Below are 20141 nucleotides of genomic sequence, written 5' to 3' on the forward strand. Positions count from 1 at the left end.
TATCTCTTTTAGATAAAAACTGATCTGCTACAGAGAACTTGGTGTGGTCTGATTTAATGGCCAGGTAGGAAGGGAAATCTTCCTGTTCCCCAGAGAAACTCATTCCTGTTGGAATCATTGTTTGTTTGGATGGCAGGATTGGCCAAAGGAGATTCAGGTACCCTATAGAATTAATTCCCTTTCCCACATTTGCTGGTACCCTTCTACAGAAGGTTGGACTTCAATGACTTTTAACTTTAAATATATAAGGGAAGGGTGAGATTGTGGCTGTTAACAGGAGCTCTGTCAAGCCTTGTTTCACTGGCAGAGCTGCAGTCTATTGCAGAACTCAATTTCAATTCCAGCTGAAGCTCTGTGTTTTGATACACATCCGTGCCTCAAGCAACCACAAACCCTTCTTTGGTGTCTCTGAAATCCCTAAATATATTTAACTTTGACTTTGTGCTGTTTAGTTTTTAGAATAAGCATATTCTGTTAATCCAAGTAAATTCCTTTCTGGCACTGAAGGGCTGTGCAACTTCAGTGTAAGGGAACAAGCCTGTGTAGTTTCAATACTATGGAAGTTGTTGTGGAGAGAGTATTTTGGGGTCTTGTCCTGAACTCAGCCTCCCTGGGCAGCCTGGGGACATAACTTTAGAAATTGTAATCATTCTTGCCTTTGACACATTCAAGATTTGAACATTGCAGAGCATCTAACTTGATTTAGTTGATGGAGGACTATTGGGCTTAAAGATCCATAAAAGTACAAAAATATGTGTTAGAGTCAACTGGTTCTGAAGCAGCACTGTTGTGTCTCTGGAGGAATGCATAGTGCAGTGTGACAAAATTAACTGCTCTATTAAAGACCTCACTACTTCACACCAGATCCTGCTAATGTGTGTAATTGATCTTCCAAACCAGCCACGGGAATTGAAGCCCATTAAAACATTTCTCGAGGCGATCACAAGAGCTGCAAGACTCCTCCATGGGCTCCTGCCTCCCACATCAAAGGGCTGTGCTGCCTCAATCCCTGCTGGCTGCTCTGCTGAGGCTCTTGGGGAGGTGCAGTTTCACTGGATCCTCAGACAGCTCCGTGTCCCTTTCCCGTGTGCCTTCATGGACAGGACCTTTTGGAGATTCTTTTTCTTTGCCTGCTGTTTGTTTGAGTTGAGGTCTGTCTCCAGCTCTTATTTAAGTGCAGCTTGTGAATGGAAAGTAGTATTTTGCTGTTACATTTCCTGCTTCTGAAATTAACTGTGACTTTCCACAAGTGGAAAAAGATAGGAATAAACAACTGTCTTAATTCTTGGAAGATACTGAAGCCATTTAACTACAGGAGGGAAAGTATTTGCTTTTCCTCCTTTTTCTTTTTGCTTTAGTGAACTGATGAGTTCTAAGGCCAGGTTGGACATTGGGGTTTGGAGCACCCTGGGACAGTGGGAGGTGTCCCTGCCCATGGCAGGGGGTGGAACTGGATGAGCTTTAAGGGCCCTTCCAACCCAAACCATTCCATGGTTCTGTGGATCAGCTGAGCAGGGAAAGGCCAGGAAGCAGCAGGTTTGCTGGAGGCAGGGTGCTCTACATTATCCAAAGATGTCCCAGTCCTGAGTGTGTCTTAATTCCTGTACAGGGAGCCAGAGCTCTTCCCTGCTGTGCCTGGCTGAGGGCAAGGCCACTGGGAATCTTCTCCCTCTGTAACTTCACTGGGAACTGCTGAAAGTTGGGAGAAGCTGGAACCTGCAGTGGGCTGATGGAAATGCCTGGTGGTTCTCCCTGGAAGGAGTTGCTGCTCAAGTGCAGGGAGGGCAGGACCCTGTTCTGGTAAATCCTGGGTGTGCCTGGAACTTGCTGGGTAAACAGGACCCAGCAGAAAGCTCTGTGCAGTCCCTTGAGCTGCTGGGCTCTCCTGACACAGCTCCTGCTGTCCCCTTATCATGGACAAGCACACTTGGCTTTATCTCCTCCAAATTTGACTTCTGCAGTATTTGCACACACGGAGCTTCTGGTGAATGGTGAGTGCCCTGGTGGCTTGGCAGCCTCGTGGGTGATGGCCAAACAAGTGTGTGGAAAGCTCTCTAGCAAACAGCTTTTTGTGAGCCTAAAAAAGCTACTCTGATCCTTGATTAGTTCCTGAAATGTGCAATTTAGGGGGTCACTTCATCAAAAAGGGTTGCTTGTAGCTAAATAAAGCTGTCTCTCAACTTGGGTCAGCTCTTTCAATATGGTTATTTTATTCTGTTCAGGATTGCTTTGCATGGACTAATAAGGGAATACCTGAACTCAAGGCTTTTCTTGGTTTGAGTTAATTACTATTTTATACTATAAATAATGCAGTGATCAAACATACTTGTCCCCTGCCATGGTGATTGAAGGGAAGGGCTCTTCATCCTCAGGTTCCCAGATTCTGGCAGAAATACATAAATTACTCCTAAAAGCCCCTTCAATTCCCTTCAGCACGGAATGCAGTCGTGTGCTTGACAGCTCTGAAGTGGATCAGGGCTTTGGGAGGGTGCTTGGTGTCTGAACTGTAAACTCTGCCATTCAAACTGAAACTACTTGAACATTTCACAAAGGAGTGAGCAGGCTGAGAGGTGAACGAGCTAATTGATTAGTTCTGTAAAGAACTGTCATTTCTGCAGCAGCTGAAGTGATTCTTAAGCTGCCTCCAATTCTAGAAATCGGAAATGTCTTGCAGTTTTTCAGGCTGTGCTGCTCTGGGAGCAAACAACATCTCCAGCACTGCAGAGTGGTGGTTCCAAGATCTGCTCTCTGGGTTAGTTGTGTGTTGTGTTGAGGAGTTGGAATATGCCACGATGGCTCTGAAATGCCAGAGTTGTGTGAAATAAGGAAGGGGGGTGTTTAGTTTGGGAGGAGCATGGGAGCAGTACCCTTTCTGCTGGCACACCATGCTCAGGGGATAGCAGCATAGTCTGTTTTAAAGCAAAACCACCTCAATACCACATCAAAAATGGCATTTTTGGAGTGTGCCACAATGTTACCAAGTGCTGGGTTAGTTTGAAATATTAACTTTGCAGTGGTGTAAGGTGATCCAGTGCGAGTCCTGGAACACGGAGCCTCCCGATGGCTGCTGTTCCTCGATGGAGGCACTGAGGGTGGATGTGAGCATCTCCTGTGGCCTCCTTGACAGGACAGGTCTTTTCAATGCCACTGAAGAATGAATGGATTAAAGCTTTACCCATAATTACATTGTGCAAGGTGTGCAAGCAGGAGGAGGGATGTCTCATTCTAGGTCTTGCTAACAGCAAACAGATTTTTGTGTCCTGCCCATCCCAGGCTGTGCAGCACAGCAGTGCTGGAGAGGGGGTTTGGCAGAGTGTGCAGGGACAGACCCAGGGAATGGCTCCCACTGCAGAGGGCAGGGCTGGATGGGATATTGGGAATCAGGAATTGTTCCCTGGCAGGGTGGGCAGGCCCTGGCACAGGTGCCCACCCTGGATCCCTGGCAGTGCCCAAGGCCAGGCTGGACATTGGGACAGTGGGAGGTGTCCCTGCCATGGCAGGGCTGGCACTGGATGGGCTTTAAGGTCCCTTCCAACCCAAGCCATTCCATGATTGCTGGGCCTTTGTGGGGACCAAGGTCCCCATTAGGAACACCTTGTAATAACTTAGGCATTTATTTCTCAGAGCATGAATGGATTATTAATAACAGGCATTTGCTGTTTCAGAGAATTGTCTTACAGCAAAAGCATCCAGTGGTGTTTTGTTAAACTGATTTTCAAAGTTTTATGCCAGAAAAAGTGTGGTGAAAATGAGGTCAGCTGAGGAGCTGAGAGCTGTGACTGTGTGTGTTGTCCTGAGGAACTTCAGGTTGGGAGAAAAGTCCCATGGGAGTGTATATTGAAACTCCAGAGGAGCTTTCAAATCACAGGTTCTTCCTATTTTCAAACCCTTCTTTCTGTTCTTTATTCCTTGTCGGGGTCTGTGGTGCTGCTGTTGGGAAATGCCAGCAGGTGAGGAGCTGTCCTGGGCAGTGTGGGCTGCTGCCCCTTCCCTTGACAGGAGGGCCTGAGCTGCAGCAAGATGTGCCTGGAGGAGGGAAGGGGATGAAGAAGTGTTCTGGGAGGATGAGTAAAACCTTGGAGACTTTGATTAACAGCCACTTCTCCCTGTTTGCTGCCTTCCTTCTAGAAAGGCAGAAAGATGGGAGGGAGTGTGACTCATGGCAAATGGGCTGTGAGGACCTTAATGGAAAAATGGGAACTGTGAGCAGCAAATGATTCCCTTCTTTCTCCATTATGCCTTTTCAAATGGAAACTTCTGCTGCCTGCTCTAACCTTGCTGTTTGTTTCATAACTCCAGTCTGATATTTCCCTGCATTTCATGGCTCTTTGGTTACCTGTTGACATAAATCCCCTTCCCAGCACACCTGGTCACCTTTCCAGTCTAGAACCTCCACAAATCCACTGTGTCTGTGTCCTGTCAGCTTCCAGAAATCCAGATTCAGTTCCCTTCCTTCCAGCTTTCTCCACAGTTCAGACTGATCTGTGTAGCTGTTGGTCCTTGGTAGCTGTTCCTCCTCTGTCGTGCCCATAAAATGGAGCAATATGGAGAAATTGAAATAAAAGGAAAATTATAGACATGGTACAGAAGATCTCTGATAAGTAAATTGTATCCTGGCTTATGTGGGAATAATTGCAGCTTCTGGATCCCAGGGTTTTATCCAAATGAAAAAAGAATTAAAAGAAAAGAGAACCTGAAATTTTGTAAGAAAAAGTGACATTTTGTTGTGGATTTTGGTTTCAGGCTGCTGTGGTGTTTTGACCTGGGTTGTTTTGAGATCAGTGAAGGAAAATACTGATATAGAGTCTTTTATTTGTGAGCACTTTCCTAAAAAGCCTCTTTTTTGGGAATAATTAATGCTGTTATCCCAGCTAAGTATTGATTTTTATTCTAGACATCAATTATGGAAAAAATGGATCTTTCCCAATGCAAAATCAAATTTGTCTGTGCTATCTGTTGCTATCAGACCCCCAGAAGTGCTTCTCTTTCCTTCTTCTGCCATTCCAAGTTCTGCTTTCCTTTCAAGATTTTTTTTTTTTTTGCTTTAACTTTGAACTGTTGCTTCTGCATTTAATTTCTGAAGAGTGCAAGAAGGGATCTTTAACAAATCTGCAAAGATAATCAGCTTAATCAAACTGCTTTCAAAGCAGATTAATGCCACTTCCGAGTGGGAAGATGAAGGGAGCCCAAATGCCGACCTGCCATTAGTGGATGAGTCAGTGCACTGACAGATGTTGACAAAACTTTTTTGATGCTTTGGACTCTTCTAATTAATTTTATTCTTCACTCATAAAAGCAGAGAGAACAGAAAGGGGAATGAGATCTTTTCAAAATGCTCTGATGCAGGACAGCTCCATGGGTGCTGTGGGAACGGGGGATGTTCCCTGGGGCTGTTCTGCTCTCCCTGTCAGGTATTTGAGCGTGGCTGTGTGCAATCCTACATATCCAGCTGGAATGATGTCATTTCCTTCAGGGGAGTGGATGATGGACAGGATGGAGACAGCTGGGGTTGTTCAGCCTGGAGCAAAGGAGCCTCAGGGGGCCCTTGTGGCTCTGCACAGCTCCTGCCAGGAGGGGACAGCCGGGGGGTCGGGCTGTGCTCCAGGGAACAGGGACAGGAGCAGAGGGAACGGCCTCGGGCTGGGCCAGGGCAGGGCAGGGTGGATTTTGGGGAATATTTCCTCATGGAAAGGGTTGTTCAGGCCTGGCACAGCTGCTCAGGCCAATGCTGCTGTTCCCATCCCTGGAGAGATCTAACAGCACTGTGAATGTGGCTCTTGGGGACATGGGGCAGCTTGGTGAACACAGTGGTGCCAAATCAGTGGCCTCAATTGTCTTTTTCAACTTTAAAGGTTCTGTGGCACGTGGCACTAAAAACCAGGAAATGCCTCCCTGAGGATCAGCATTCCTTCTTCTCCTTGTGCACACTTTCAAACTTTCTATTAAGGATCAGCCTTGCCCCATCCAGCCTGGGAGTGGCTGCACTCCCAGTGCTCCCATCCATCCCTCTGTGGCTCCAGCCTGGCCAGCAGCTGACCACATCCCCCAGCTGGTGGGCAGTGATAGCAGCACTGTGTTCCTGCTCCTGAGCACGCTAAGACTTGTGTAAAAATAGCAGGGAAAGCAAGCTCAAATCCAGCAGGAAGAACAGAAAAAGGAGAGAGGAGGAGAAGAACAACCTGTGAGCTAAAGTGAGCAGCCAAAGCCAGAGGTGATGAAAGAAATGGGGGCTGTGTGGTAATGCTGTGCAAGAGAAGGTTCCCCTCATGGCAGAGCTGGGTCAGTGGGAACAACGATTTTGGGAAGTTCAAAATGTAAACAGGAATGCAGAACTTCTCACCAAAAACCACACTTGCATCATGTTAGGTTGGGACATGGTGTGGCACAACTGGTGTGGAAATGCCATATTTTGGCAAAGGGAGGGGAAAATACATCTTCAAAATAGTCAATTAGTAGGAAAAAGCTTCATTTGGTTGTGTTTGTTTACATCTTTATGAGGATAACTGGCAGCTAGAGAAAATCTGGATTTGTTTTTCTCCCCAGTTATTTTTCCCTTGTGCCATTTCCATGCTTATCAAATCATGGCTCTCCTGCTTTGGCTGATAAAACCTTTCAGCAAAGAAACTGTAGAGACAACTTTCCAGTCACCTAATTAAACAAACATGTTGATTGAAACTTCTCCAGAGTGCTTTTCCTAGCAATTTGCCAATGTTTTATTAAAATAAATGTCAAGAAAAACACAGTCACAGGCTCAAATAATTTAGATGTTGGAGTTCCTGTAGTCCATCACTGCTCTGAGTAGGGCTGGCTTTGATGTTGGATTGGGTAGCCCTTGGAATCCCAGGCTTGGGGTATGGCCAGGGATGAAAGTTTTACAGTTTGGAAACAATTATTTGGAATTTCCCCCTCCAGCTGTGCTATTACTTGTGTTTCACTGTGTGATTGATACACAGTGCAAATACTCTACTTCTCCATAATGTCTTCCAAGAAAAAAACTGGAGGCAAAACCTTTGTGCTGAATGTTCACCCAGTGCCCAGGTTCCCAAAATAGGCACCAGAGCAGGATCTCAGAGGATGACTTGAAGGAAAAGTGAAGTGTTCTTGTTGCTATCCCCTTCATCCTGGAGCAGAGTCACTGGTGACATGTTTGAATTGGGCAGGGCCAGATGTCCTTGGGCAGCTGTGCTGGAGTCAGGGGCGGGGACTGTGCCCTGCCCAGGTGAGACCCCACCTGCAGAGCTGCCCCAGCCCTGGGGCCAGCACAGGAGGGCCCTGGAGCTGCTGGAGTCTACAGGAAACCATGGAGATGCTCCAAGGGCTGGAGCCAGGCTGGGAGAGCTGGGGGTGCTCACCTGGAGAGGAGAAGGCTCCAGGGACACCTCAGAGCCCCTTGCAGGGCCTAAAGGGGCTCCAGGAGAGCTGCAGAGGGACTGGGGACAAGGCATGGAGGGACAGGACACAGGGAATGGCTCCCAGTGCCAGAGGGCAGGGATGGATGGGATCTTGGGAATCAGGAATTGTTCCCTGGCAGGGTGGGCAGGCCCTGGCACAGGTGCCCAGAGCAGCTGGGGCTGCCCCTGGATCCCTGGCAGTGCCCAAGGCCAGGCTGGACACTGGGGCTGGGAGCAGCCTGGGACAGTGGGAGGTGTCCCTGCCCATGGCAGGGGTGGCACTGGGTGGGCTTTGAGGTCCCTTCTAACCCAAACCATTCTCTGCTAAACCAAACCAGCTCTGAGAGTGTGACAGCCCAGTAAAGGTGCTGCAAAGCCCATTTTTAAATGACACACTTGACTCAGGATTTAGTGAAAGGATCCTGTCCCTTTTCCATCTCTTCCCCTTGTCTTTCCTGATGGTGCTGGATCCCTTCTGAGGCTCCCACAGCTGAGGTGCTGCAGAGGAGGTGCTGGGAGCCCCTGGAGGGGGTGGCTGCATCCCTGTCCTGAGGGGCAGCTCCCTGGGCTGTGCTGGGCAATGTTCATTAAACAGCTGCTCCCCACCTTGCACTGCTCCCATCAGCACTTGGTGCTTTGGACCAGCAGAACTCCTAGCAAGGTTTCTTCTTACAGGCAGCTTTTGCCCTTATTTTGGCAGGAGTTGTTGACTTAGGAAGTGATAACAGTGGAGGTTCTTATCAGAGCCCAGCAGCCTTGCAGCAGGAATGCTGATGAGCGTGTCGGGGGGGTTCGCTCAGCTCTGGCAGCAAGAAAGCGGAATTGTTAATGCTTATATTGGACCGGTTTTGTCCTGTTTTGAAACTTCTTGACAAAACTCTTGAGATTTGGTGGCTTCTTCCAAGCCTCATTAAAATCAATAAAAAGCTTGTTGCAGATTTTGTGAAGGTTTTTTTTTTCTTTTTTCCTCGTTTGGACTGAAACCACACAAAATCAGTCCAGCTCCTGCACCCGAAATGTGTATCTTGCCTTTTGAAAAGCAAATACGTGGCCAGAACAGTGTCTCTGAGGAGTCATTCTAGAGTTGTATAGTCTGCCTTCAGAGCTTTTTCTGTGTGTTTAATAAACTTGCTCCATATTCCTCTCAAAGGTGACTTTGTATCAACAGGCAGCTGTGAAGTTGTACTTGTTGCACGCTCAAGCTGGTACCTCACGGTCCAACTGTGCCCATTCCCACCTGGCTGCTGGGATTGATCATCAACCCATAAAATTGTTGGGATTGGTGTTTGACTTGTTGGCTGAGAGAGATTTTTTTAAAATAAAAACAAAGTTGACCTGTGCAGGTAATGAAATGTTGCTTTTAGAAACTGTTATATGAAATGGTAAATCAAAGTTTAGCTGAGGTTTTGGACAGCTGGCATTGACATAGGGGCTTTCTGTTCGAGCACATCCTCAGCTCCCTGTTTGTATAAATACTGAGATTCCATGAGATTCCCTACAGTGTCCATCATGTGAGATGGTACAGTTCCTTCTGGTGCATATCAATTTGTATTAGAATCTTAGAATCATGCAAAACCTGCATGGGAAGGGACCCCCAGGGATCATTGATCCAGCCCCTGTCCCTGCCCAGACCCCCAACACTCCCACCCTGTCCATCCCTGGCAGCTCCCCTCAGTGTCCTCTGCTCCAGCTGAACATTCCCAGTGCCCTCAGCCCCTCCAGACCCTTCCCCATCCTCGTGCCCCTCCTTTGGTCCATCTCCAGCAGCTTTAGATCCTTCTGACATCGAGGTGGAACTGTCCCTGCACTCGAGGAGAGGCCACCCCAGAGCAGAGCTGGACAGGCCCCTCCCTCACCCAGCTGGTGATGCTGGGCCTGGGGCACAGCTCCTTGAAATGCACAATTTTTGATGCACAACTTCTTAAATCTTCCTTTCTACTCTGTCAGTCCTAAAATTACATCTCCTTTTTCTCTGTATTACTTCTTTTCCTTGTCATAAGCCATAAACTAAAGGACACAATGAACACAAAATACAAAAGTATTTTATTTTATTTCATTTACCAGAATGTGAAAATTATCAGTAGTTGTGGCACATCAAAGTACAGGGAAACTGTTTCCAGCAGCAGGATTATATGGTGGAGAATTGGACTTTCCAGGCATAGCCAGATGCTACTGGGAGAGATCCAAGTTCCTGTGAGGAGCAAACCTTTGGGCACAAGGCAGTGGTGTCCCATCAGTTTGGGTGCTTTAAGAGCAGTGGGGTTAGTCTGGAACTTTCAATTTTAGTGTTTGGGTATTTTAGCATGAAATTTTATGTCCTTCTGATGCCACAGGAGATATCTGTTGGTCCTGTTGGAGTGACTGTAGGAATGAAGCAGATCAGATATTTTCTCCATCTATTTTTTGACAAATGTGTATTTCTGGCACACTTATCTCATTTTTGATGCAGTAAGTGTTTTGTAGAGCACTTGGAAATCCAAAGGAAAGGGCTTGGCAGGAGTGGCCTGGTGAGCATTGCTGATCCCTGGGATTTTTGCAGCACTGGACCAAAGCACATGGGCAGCAACCACTCTTTGGGGGTCTTCATTGGCTTTCTTGGGGCCAGAAATTCCAGTTGCAGTGTAAAATTAAACCCACTTTGAAGATCAATATAAATCCAGTGGGATCTTCTATAAAAGTCTCTGCTCTAGCTCACATTGTGAAGTAATTTAGGCTTTGTTTACTCATTTATGAAAACTCTGAATTGCTTTGTGGCCACAATTTCAGAGCTGCTCCTTGCCAGAAGAGAGGCCTTATCCACAGGTGTCCATCAGAGTCCAGTCCTGGAATTCCCTCTCTGGGCATCTTAAGCTCTTGTTACCACTCCAAGGCACTCAGACTTTTTCTTTTCCCCCTTGAATTAATCCAAACTCCCCCCAGAGTGGAGTGTCCTGTCTAGAATAAAGGTTCAAAAGTGGTGTTTTGAAGGGAAGTTCATGTTTTAAAGTGTTGTCTTTGTGTTTGCAGCTGCCAATGTGAAGTATCAGAAGAGAACAGTTGGAACTTTCTGGGACAAGAGAGGACTGTTTATTCTCTCATTCTTTGGTAAGATCAGCTGCTTGTTTGTGCATTCTGTGCTCATCATTGATTATTCTCTTAATTTAATCAAATGTTTTCCAAGATCTTAGATAAAAAATTAGTATTTCAACGAGTTGGAGTTTGCAACCTTTAATTATTGAACAAGAAGGTTCCTGACTCTTAGTTGTGCCCAAGCTTCCAACACAATTCTTTGTCCTGCTCCTGTTCCTGACCAATGTGCCAATATCTGTGTTGGCAGCTGCTCTCCCAGTCAGTCCTGGTGAGAGCTGCTCAGTCCCTGCAGCCTGTGGTGTCAGGAAAGAGGAGAAACCTCCCTGTCAGGACTGAGAGGAGGGAAACTGAGTATTTCTCCTTATCTCAAAGTTTCCTTCCACCTGCCAGAGGGGGAGAAGTGTTTTCAGCTTGCTACAGAAGCATCTTCTGCTCAAGGTACAGCACATTCCTGAATGTTCAATTCTCAAATTTTCTAATGTTCCTTTGCCAAAAAATTTGCATTCTAAACTCAGAGGGCAGCTGTGCCACTGTATGTAAACAGCTCAGGGGTCAGCTCAGTCTGATTTTGATATTAAAATACATGGAATTCAATGGGGAAGGTAAGGGAACAAAGTTAAATGCTTGGATTCTTCCTTTTTCCTTTTTTCCCTCCAGTTTTTCCTGCTGTAAGTCCAACTGTATTTAAATATATGTGAATCTAAATGATCCTTTCTTTAGCTAATCTTTTTTGTTTAGATTCACTGGCAAACAGATGGTTATTGCTACTCTTAATTATGCACATAATTTAAACCAGAAGGTGCATCTGAAACAAAAGGTAATTAAGATGTTCCCATAGAGGCTGAGCAGAGTCTGAGGTTACAACCTTTGCTCATCATTTATCCTTTCAAGCAGAACATAAGGATGGAGAATTGACAGGACCATTCTCTTTTTTGACATAATTTAACACACATGGAATTGCAGGTAAAAGGGCAGACAGTAAATTGATAGCATCACCTTTTTTTGGCCTCAGTCCTGACCAAACCCAGCATTTGTACCAATAAAGCCAAGTTTTATTTCACTGCTCTGTGTATAAGCTGGCTGCTGTTTTTATGTGATCCTATTGATAAGGAGGAGCCTGAATTAAGGCTGCTTTCCTGGCCAGGTTTTTAACTGAGCTGTGTTTGTACCTTTCCATTTCACTTCTGGAAAATGGGTTTTACTGTCAGGGCACAGCTGCAGTTGAACAAAATGAGAATTCTCCTTCCATTCTGCAGTCCTAAAAGAGGTGTGGATCAGCCTGAGACTGGATTTGTGCAGGACTTGCTGCTGGGCTGGCCTTGTCCCCAGCTGTCCCTCAGAGCAGCAGGGTGGGCAATGATGAAGGGTTCAGGAGTGCTTTTGGAGTTGCTGGTATGAGGAATGTTCTTTCTTCCAAGGCTTCTAAAGCCAGAAATGCCCTTATGAGGTGGCAGCAGTCCCTGGCATCCTCCTTCTGTTGCCATGGGAAGAGTTTGGTGAGCTGGGAATGGCTTAGAAAGCTTTGGGATAGAAGGAAGTGTGGATTCAGGTGTGGTTTGGGCTGTCCTGAGCAGTGTGTGCTGCACCCAGAGCTGCTCCCTTTCCTTTTGCTCAGCCCAGTGACCTTGAGCTGCTGGAGGGAGCGGGCTCAGCTCATGGATCTGATGGGAAAGGAAAGATTTCTCTCCAAATATTCACTGTCCAGCACCTCAGAGAGCCTCACTCCAACAATTCAGCCTTTTTTGCTATTTCTGTCAGCAATTTTCAGCATTCCTTTGGTGGCAGGGAAGTTGCTGAAGCATTTCACTGATGCCCAGCAGCAGCCAGAGCAAAGTCTTTGCTTTAGAACCAGTCCTATAACTCCTTGTACCATTCATCTTGGCAGCATCACCCTTTGCCTCTGATAGTCCTGATCCAAACTGAAACAGGCAGATTTTTTTTTTTCCACACAGCTTTCCCAAAATTCACCTTAAAAAGGAAGATTCTCACATGGAAAAAGCCACACTGTCACAGTAGAAGCTGTTCTGCACTGATTTCAGGAGTTACATTGAAACTTGGTATTTTGGGTAGTCTCTGCTGGATTTTAGGAGCACAGCTGTAAGATATTGAGAAAGACTCAATTTTCTAAGCTAATACTGTTTTTATTAATATGTAGGTGGTTATATAATAAACTTATAAATTACATATATCTAATCAAACTGAAGTATGAAAGAATTTTTTCCAGCATAGTGCCTATTAAATTAAAACTATCATCAGAGATACTAAGCAAACTTCAAATTTATAATAAAGCAGAGTTTTAAAATTAAGTTGGTGCTTCTTTGATAATTGTGTGTGAAGCTGAAGGAGTTCCTTGAAATAAAGAGATATTTTTTATATCATACTATCCTGGAATGGTTTAGTTGGGAAGGGACCTTAAAGCCCACCCAGTGCCAGCCCTGCCATGGCGGGGACACCTCCCACTGCCCCAGGCTGCTCCAAACCCCAATGTCCAGCCTGGCCTTGGGCACTGCAGGGATCCAGGGGCAGCCCCAGCTGCTCTGGGCACCTGTGCCAGGGCCTGCCCACCCTGCCAGGGAACAATTCCTGATTCCCAAGATCCCATCCATCCCTGCCCTCTGGCACTGGGAGCCATTCCCTGGGTCCTGTCCCTCCATGCCTTGTCCCCAGTCCCTCTGCAGCTCTCCCAGGATTTTAAATCTACTTTTTGCATTAATTTTTAGTGAGTCCATGGCAGTTGGAGCTCAATTCCTCATCATTTCCCCCTGTTATGTAAATAGATTGACAAACACACCTTTGTGAGGATACTGATGTGCAGCTGCTGCTCCTTTGCCCTCTGTCAATGTTCCATACCAAGCTCAGGATGTGTCCAGGGCTCCCTGCAGTGCTGGCAGCTGATGGATTAAAGGGGTTTTCTGTGTCAGCCTCAGTACTGATAATTTGAAATACATTTATAAGTAAAGTGAGATATGAGCTCTGGATGTGAGCTGAGAACTGACTGCACTCTTGTGATGTATTTTCATTTGTAAGTTTTGTGTGCCACAGTCTGCAAACCCCATAAATCCCTGAGTGAATCCTGGTTGAGCAGAACAGGGAAGAACCTACCTGGATGAAAAAAGCTGAGTGTAAAATCAATCTCAAACCCAAATTGTAACTCCTGTATTCACTTCAGTCATTAAGTTCTTAACTGGATGATTTGTAAAAACCTCAGGACTGTGTTAATATTCCCAGAAAAAATTTGCAGATGATCAAAGCTTGGGGGGTTGTTGGGTAGTGGAGAGAGCAAGTCCCAGTGTACTGATCTGGAACTCTTGGAAATGTCAGTGCAGGAAAATGGATATTTTGTACATCTACAGATGTCCAAAATCAGCCATAAGTGCAGAATGAGGATTTTTATCCCAATAAGAAGTGCAGTTCATGTGCCATAGTTGAAACAAGCTTGTTCCAGGAGGATCCAAACCCAGATCAGCCCCACCAATCCCTCTGGATTTGTATCCCACGGATTTCTGATTCACCATCTGCAGGCAACTTGGGAGAAAATTCCAGGGTATCCAGAAAAATGAACATGTTTTAATTTAAATTATATAAACAGTGGTCTAATTGCTGCCTTCAGACAGGTGTTCTCCCAGCAGCACATCCAAAGGTAATTTTTCAGGATGAACAGAAGGAACCAGACACATTTTGAAACAATTTTGGCTCTCAGGAGAGGGAGCTTCTATAGATTTCATCTTTTCATAATTACTGTTTGCTCTCAGTTTTCTAACAGCTACATTCACAGTCTTTAAAAGTTAATTTGTATTTATTTGCTAAAAGAAATGAATCTTATTTCATCATTATACTTTCCTGATTTTCTAGATTTTAGTAGGTGAAGAGCTCAAAGTATTGCAAGTAAAGACGAGGATTCCTCCTCCTGCCCAGGGCCTGTCATGGTAAGCACAGGGGCTTTGTAGGCTCTGTGACAGAGCAGAAGAGGTTTAAATGGGAAAAACATGAGGGAATGAATGTTTACATGTGGGGTTGGTGAGTTTTAGGCACAGTGCTAATGCTTTTTTCCTAATGCTGCTATAAATCTTGCAGCTTCTAATGACTTTATTCATCAGGCTGTAGGAAGGAAACTGGTTGCTAATACAAAATTGTTGGGTCCATGTTGGAGAGTTTGGAAACTTTAGTGAGTTACTGCTCCTGGGATTCTCTGGACACTTCATCCTGTGGGAGCTTTTCCTTGGCTGTGGATGGCTGGGGAAGGTGGCAGCAGGTGCCAGTGCTGCAGGTGACTGTCACACTTTGTTCCTCAGGATGAAGAGACTCAGCACAGCCTTGAATGCATCCAGGCTAATCAGATTTTTCCCAGGAAGCAGCTGATCCGAGAGGATGAGAACCTTCAGGTAATCACCACGCTGCTCCTGTTCAAATCACACTGCCTGCAGTTGGTTATGGAGTCTCTGGCCTCTTCTCTAGAATTTTAATTCACAGTTAGCACAGAAACTCATTTTCTTTGTTGGTAGGACAGAGAACTTGGGCATTTTGTTACAAGAAATTCCTTCAAGTGTCTGAAAAATAGCACTGCTACCTGTGCACTAATTCCAAGGGTAGGGTTTTATTCCACAGTTTAGAACTCTGTTGTTTTGAAAAAGCAGCACCAAGCTGATTAAACACTGCCTTGGCACCTGGTTATTATGAAGCCAAAAGTCTTCTGCTGCACAAAAAGAGATATTTTAAAATTTCTTTATTTTCCAAATTTCCTTTTGAAATCAGTTTAGTTCAAATGATTTACCATAGAATCGTGGAATAGTTTGGGTTGAAAAGGATTTCAAAGCCCACCCAGTGCCACCCCTGCCATGAGCAGGGACACCTCCCACTGTCCCAGGCTGCTCCCAGCCCCAATGTCCAGCCTGGCCTTGGGCACTGCCAGGGATCCAGGGGCAGCCCCAGCTGCTCTGGGCACCTGTGCCAGGGCCTGCCCACCCTGCCAGGGAACAATTCCTGATTCCCAATATCCCATCCATCCCTGCCCTCTGGCAGTGGGAGCCATTCCCTCTGTCCTGTCCCTCCATCCCTTGTCCCCAGTCCCTCTGCAGCTCTCCTGGAGCCCCTTCAGGCCCTGCAAGGGGCTCTGAGGTGTCCCTGGAGCCTTCTCCTCTCCAGGTGAGCACCCCCAGCTCTCCCAGCCTGGCTCCATGTGGACACTCTTGAATCAACTGGAGAGTTTCATTGTAATACAAAGTATTTTTATTTGATTCAAGCTACTTTGGTGTAAAGCCAGATCAGTTTGAAGTTGAGTATTTTCACTTCCCACCAGCTCAGCTAAACTGGGCTTAAGTCACATTTTAATTAACCAGTGACAATTTCCATGTGTGGTGTAATGAACTGCAGGTTTCTGACTTTATAAAGCAGCAGCTTCTTGTGCATTTTCATCTTTACTGTGAGAAACAGGGAGCAAATGCTTGGTTTGTCCAAGCTCAGCTTTGTAGCATTTAGGGATCCAGCCTAGGCTGGTTACCTGAGCTTGCTGGGTAAATAGCAGGGAACATTTTTCATCCTGGATGTTTTGCCTACTTTGGGATGAATTTAATAACATTATGGAAATGCCACTCTCCATTAAGTAAGGAGTGAGAGCATAAATCAAGGGCTTTGTCAGCCTGCTTGCCAAAATGTGAGGATATTTTTCATAAAAATTCATTGCTTTCCCTGACCAGGCACTTACCACTCAGGAAAAGTAACATAAAATAAGGGATCATTTAAGAAAAAGGCTGCAATTAACCTCAGAGCCAACCTTACCTGATGTTCCTCCTCAGCAGCAATAACAGGGCTGAATTCTCAGCAGGCTTTGTTTGATTTCTTGTGCTGCAGGAGGGGCAGGTTTTTGGGAAGTGGTGTCTGAAATGAGATTTCTGCTGCCCTTGTGCAGGTGCCGTTCATTGAGCTCCACGGGGAGAGCACGGAGTACGTGGGACGAGCAGAGGATGCCATCATTGCCCTCTCCAACTACAGGCTCCACATCAAATTCAAGGAATCTGTTGTCAATGTGAGTGTTCTGATCTCAATGGAAATAATAGAATTTGGGATAAGAGTACAGTGATCCCCCCCTTTTAAGAATGAAAAATCATTTTCTGGTGTTCAAATCGATTTTTCAGGCACAATAAATGTGTGTTTAGGCACCAAAGGGTGACTCAGCAGCTCTGAAAATCAGATGTCATAAGGAAATGTCACATCCCTCAACCTTCACAGCTGGCTGTGTCAGCCACTTGTTGTCCCCAAGCTCAGTGGGGAGAAATAGTCAGTCTTCCAAGGGGCTTTTGGAGCACCTAAACCTGGTTTGTGCCTTGCTTGGAGCTTCAGAAGGTGGGAGTGGGTCCAGCTGCTGAAGTTCTGTGCCAGATATTGAGCGGTGGTTTGAGTGCAGTCTTTGATGTAAGGAGGTCAGGAGAGGGACCTCACCTTCAATGCATTTCTTGAGGGAGTTTTATTCCTGTGTCCATTCCTGGAAATGGCTCCATCTGCACCTCCTCTGGTAGCAGACACAGTTAAATGGGTGTTGGCCAGTCCTGGGCAGTGTTGGTGCTCACACAGACCACTCTCACCAGCTGGGGACACTTGCAGGGTGGAAATCAAGGGTGTCCTGAGGAATGCCAGGGAATGATGGAGTTGCTTTATTAGAGAAGCCATTAGAGCATGAGCTGCACTTCCTGTCCTTAGGACAATTAGGGATATTGCTTTATAGGGATTTTCAATTCAGTATTTTTGAGCATAGCAGGAATTGATGGTTTTCCAAATCACGTTCCTTGATTGTGTCCAGGGAAGAGTCCAGAGAAGCTTGTGAATATTCCCATGTTAATTTTTCTTCCCTGACTTTCACATGCAGTATTCTGCCCTCTCATTCTGTGTGATATCTCATTATCATCAGCATCATTAACCAGAAATAACCAGAGTATGAGGCAGAGCAGAATATAAATAATTCTTTGTAACCATATATGAATGTCACTAATAACTTCCTATGAACTCTGCTGAAATCCAGGGCAGGGAGGGCTTGGGATGTCTTTAAAGATAAAACATTCTTCAGTAATTAAGGACCATATTTAATTCATTACTTTTGGCAATAGTAATTCTTTTGGTTATTGTTGATCAAAATTTTCATTCAGATGGTGATTTTCTAATTCAAATTTTCACCGAGTAGTTTTTGATTGAGTTCATCTTGATTCTTTCCTGCTGTTTTTATATCATCACAGCTGTTCAGCAAATACCTGTAAGAGATTCTTCATTCCTGGGCTGTGGCTTTTCCCTCTTGTTTGGTTCAATTCCCTGGCTGTGAGAATGGTGCTGTGACACCTCAGTGAGCAGCACAGAGCTCCAGATCACCTGGGCTGGGAAAGAAATCCATTCCAAGTTGTTCATGTTCCCATTGCAACAGTGCAGAAAGGGGCTGTGTGTGGAGATCTTTCCCATGGATCATTTCCTAGATCTCACTGCTAATAGGAACACGGTGTTTCAAATGCAAAAACAAAAGGTCCCACAGACCATGCATAAATTGGGGGATTAGGACATTCAGGGGTGTTGACTTATATTTATCCACGGGATAAAAGTGCAGACTCAACAGGGATCTTGGTGCATGAGGGAGCTTTGGTTCCCAGGCCCAGCTCTATTGATTCCTTAAGAAAATGTCAGACTTTGCAGCTGCTGAGTGTTTCTGTGTAATCACTCTCCTCCCTGTAAGCTAATTGCATTGATGGGAGAATGAACATTTCAGTGGAGTTTGTGGAAGCATGGATTGCATGTAATCTCTTTCCAATGGTGGATTTTGGACACAGTACCAAAGGAAAGTCATAATGGGGGGACTTTGATGAGGAGCTGAGTTTTAGTGTGAGCTTCCTCTTGCTTGGAAAGATGGTTGGATTGGGATATTCCTCATGTCCATGGCTGCTGTGGTTCATCCCTGCTGGAGAGTGGCATAATCCTTGTCTTGTCCTCAGGCCCTGCTGCCCAAATTCTTCACACTCAGAGCACAACAATTGTGAGACAAGAGAGGGCTCAGAGGTGGCCTTCAAGACAAATCCAAGGTGTCATCAGCTGTAATTAAAAGCAAAATTTCCTTCAGACACTCCTTGTGGGTTCCATGACCCCGGGGAGGGATTCAGCTCCGTCCAGCCTGGAGCCCTCAGAGCTGTCCTTGCACCCTCAGTGCCTCCTGTGCCACCTCCTCCCCTGCTCCAGGACACCCAGCCTTGGCCTGGTGCTTGTTAAGGCCACCAGGCAGCTCCACAACCCTGACATTGTTCCAGCTCTGAGCTGGGAAAACGAGGAGGAAATTCCAATTCCTGCTCCCAGGGCCTGTGTGCCACGGGAGGTGCTGGGGAGCTTTGGGCCCAGTGGGCACAGCAGGGTCTGTGTCAGGGTCACTGGTGCTTGCAGCAGCCTGGCTGTGACCCCACTGCATCCCACTGGGAATTGTGGGCACAGATTGGGCTGTGGGGGGTTGTTACAGCACTGAAAATGTAACTTGTGCTTTTTCTAACTACAGAGCTGTAATTCTCTAAATATATCTTATACTGCTCTTAGATAACAGACAGCTCCAGTCATCAAAATAATTTAAAAAAACTCCTCAAAAAATAAAAAGTTGGAGTTGTAGAATGTTGCTGTTACTTAAAATGAGATAATTTTAAATAAGAGACAGTAGGGAGATACTGCAAGAGCAGGGTGCTCCTGTACTCCCTATAATGGGATGTAATTTGCCTCAGATAACAATGCATGTTTATTCTTATAAAAGCCAAAATGATTGCTTTCCCTGCCTGGTTTCCATGCCATTATTAGAGGGAAGAGCCTGCAGACAGAATTGATGGCTCTTCCAGGAACGGGCTCTGGGTGTGGGACTGGCACAGCCTGGAGGATGAGCAGGGGCAAGGGAAGGTTATCAGGGAGGCAGTGACAGCAGATAATTCCACTGAGCTTTGCTGGGAGAAGAATAATGGCCAGGAAGGAGATTGAAAACACAAAAGGACCACAGGACAGATTTTTATGACTGGGAAGGAAAATTAAAAAGATTAATGGGAAGGTTGTCCTGAAGAAAAAGCTGCAGATTGTGAGGGAATCACAGGTGGGCTGGTGGAGGGGAATGGATGGCTGGGGAGCAGAGGGCACAGGGAAAGGGCAGGGAACAAGGAGTGACTTTGGGAAAAGGAAATGAAAAATAACGCAGGAGGAGAAGAATTAATTTGTCATTAGAGTGCAGACAGAAGGAAGAGGAGCCACAAGCAGAATGCCAGGAGGAGGGAAGAGGTGGAGAACTGCTTAAATGAAGATGGACATGAGAAAAAAAAGAATAAAACAGGGCTTGGGGAATAAAAAGATAACAGACAAAGCAGCACTGGACTCAAAAAGCGAGTGTGGAATCTTGACTCAGCTGGGAAAGATGCTTTACTTTCCATGTTGGTGCCATTTGACTCAGTGGTAGATTTAAATAAGTTATTTTAGAGCCATTTAAGTTGGAAAAGCCCTCCCAGGCTATCAAGTGCATCCTGTGCCCCATCCCCACCTTGTCCCCAGCCCAGAGCACTGAGTGCCACATCCAGTCCTTCCTTGGGCACCTCCAGGGATGGGCACTCCAGAACTCCCTGGGCAGCTGTGCCAGTGCCTGAGCACCCTTTCCATGGGGAAATTCCTGCTGGGAATCATTTCTAGGTCTGGGTGGGG

At 45.9% G+C, this 20141-nt stretch overlaps 1 protein-coding gene across 1 annotated transcript in view; it reads left to right on the forward strand.

Moving 5' to 3' along the window:
* MTMR3 (myotubularin related protein 3) overlaps positions 1-20141 on the forward strand; it is a 75736-nt gene that overhangs the window by 21485 nt on the left and 34110 nt on the right. Inside the window, 4 exon segments of the mRNA XM_036392904.2 lie at positions 10398-10475; positions 14313-14386; positions 14753-14842; positions 16366-16482. Coding sequence (XP_036248797.1) covers positions 14384-14386; positions 14753-14842; positions 16366-16482 — 210 coding nt within the window. The 5' untranslated portion in view covers positions 10398-10475; positions 14313-14383.

This window comes from Molothrus ater, chromosome 18 (assembly GCF_012460135.2).
Source record: "Molothrus ater isolate BHLD 08-10-18 breed brown headed cowbird chromosome 18, BPBGC_Mater_1.1, whole genome shotgun sequence".
In the NCBI taxonomy this organism is placed as follows: domain Eukaryota; kingdom Metazoa; phylum Chordata; class Aves; order Passeriformes; family Icteridae; genus Molothrus; species Molothrus ater.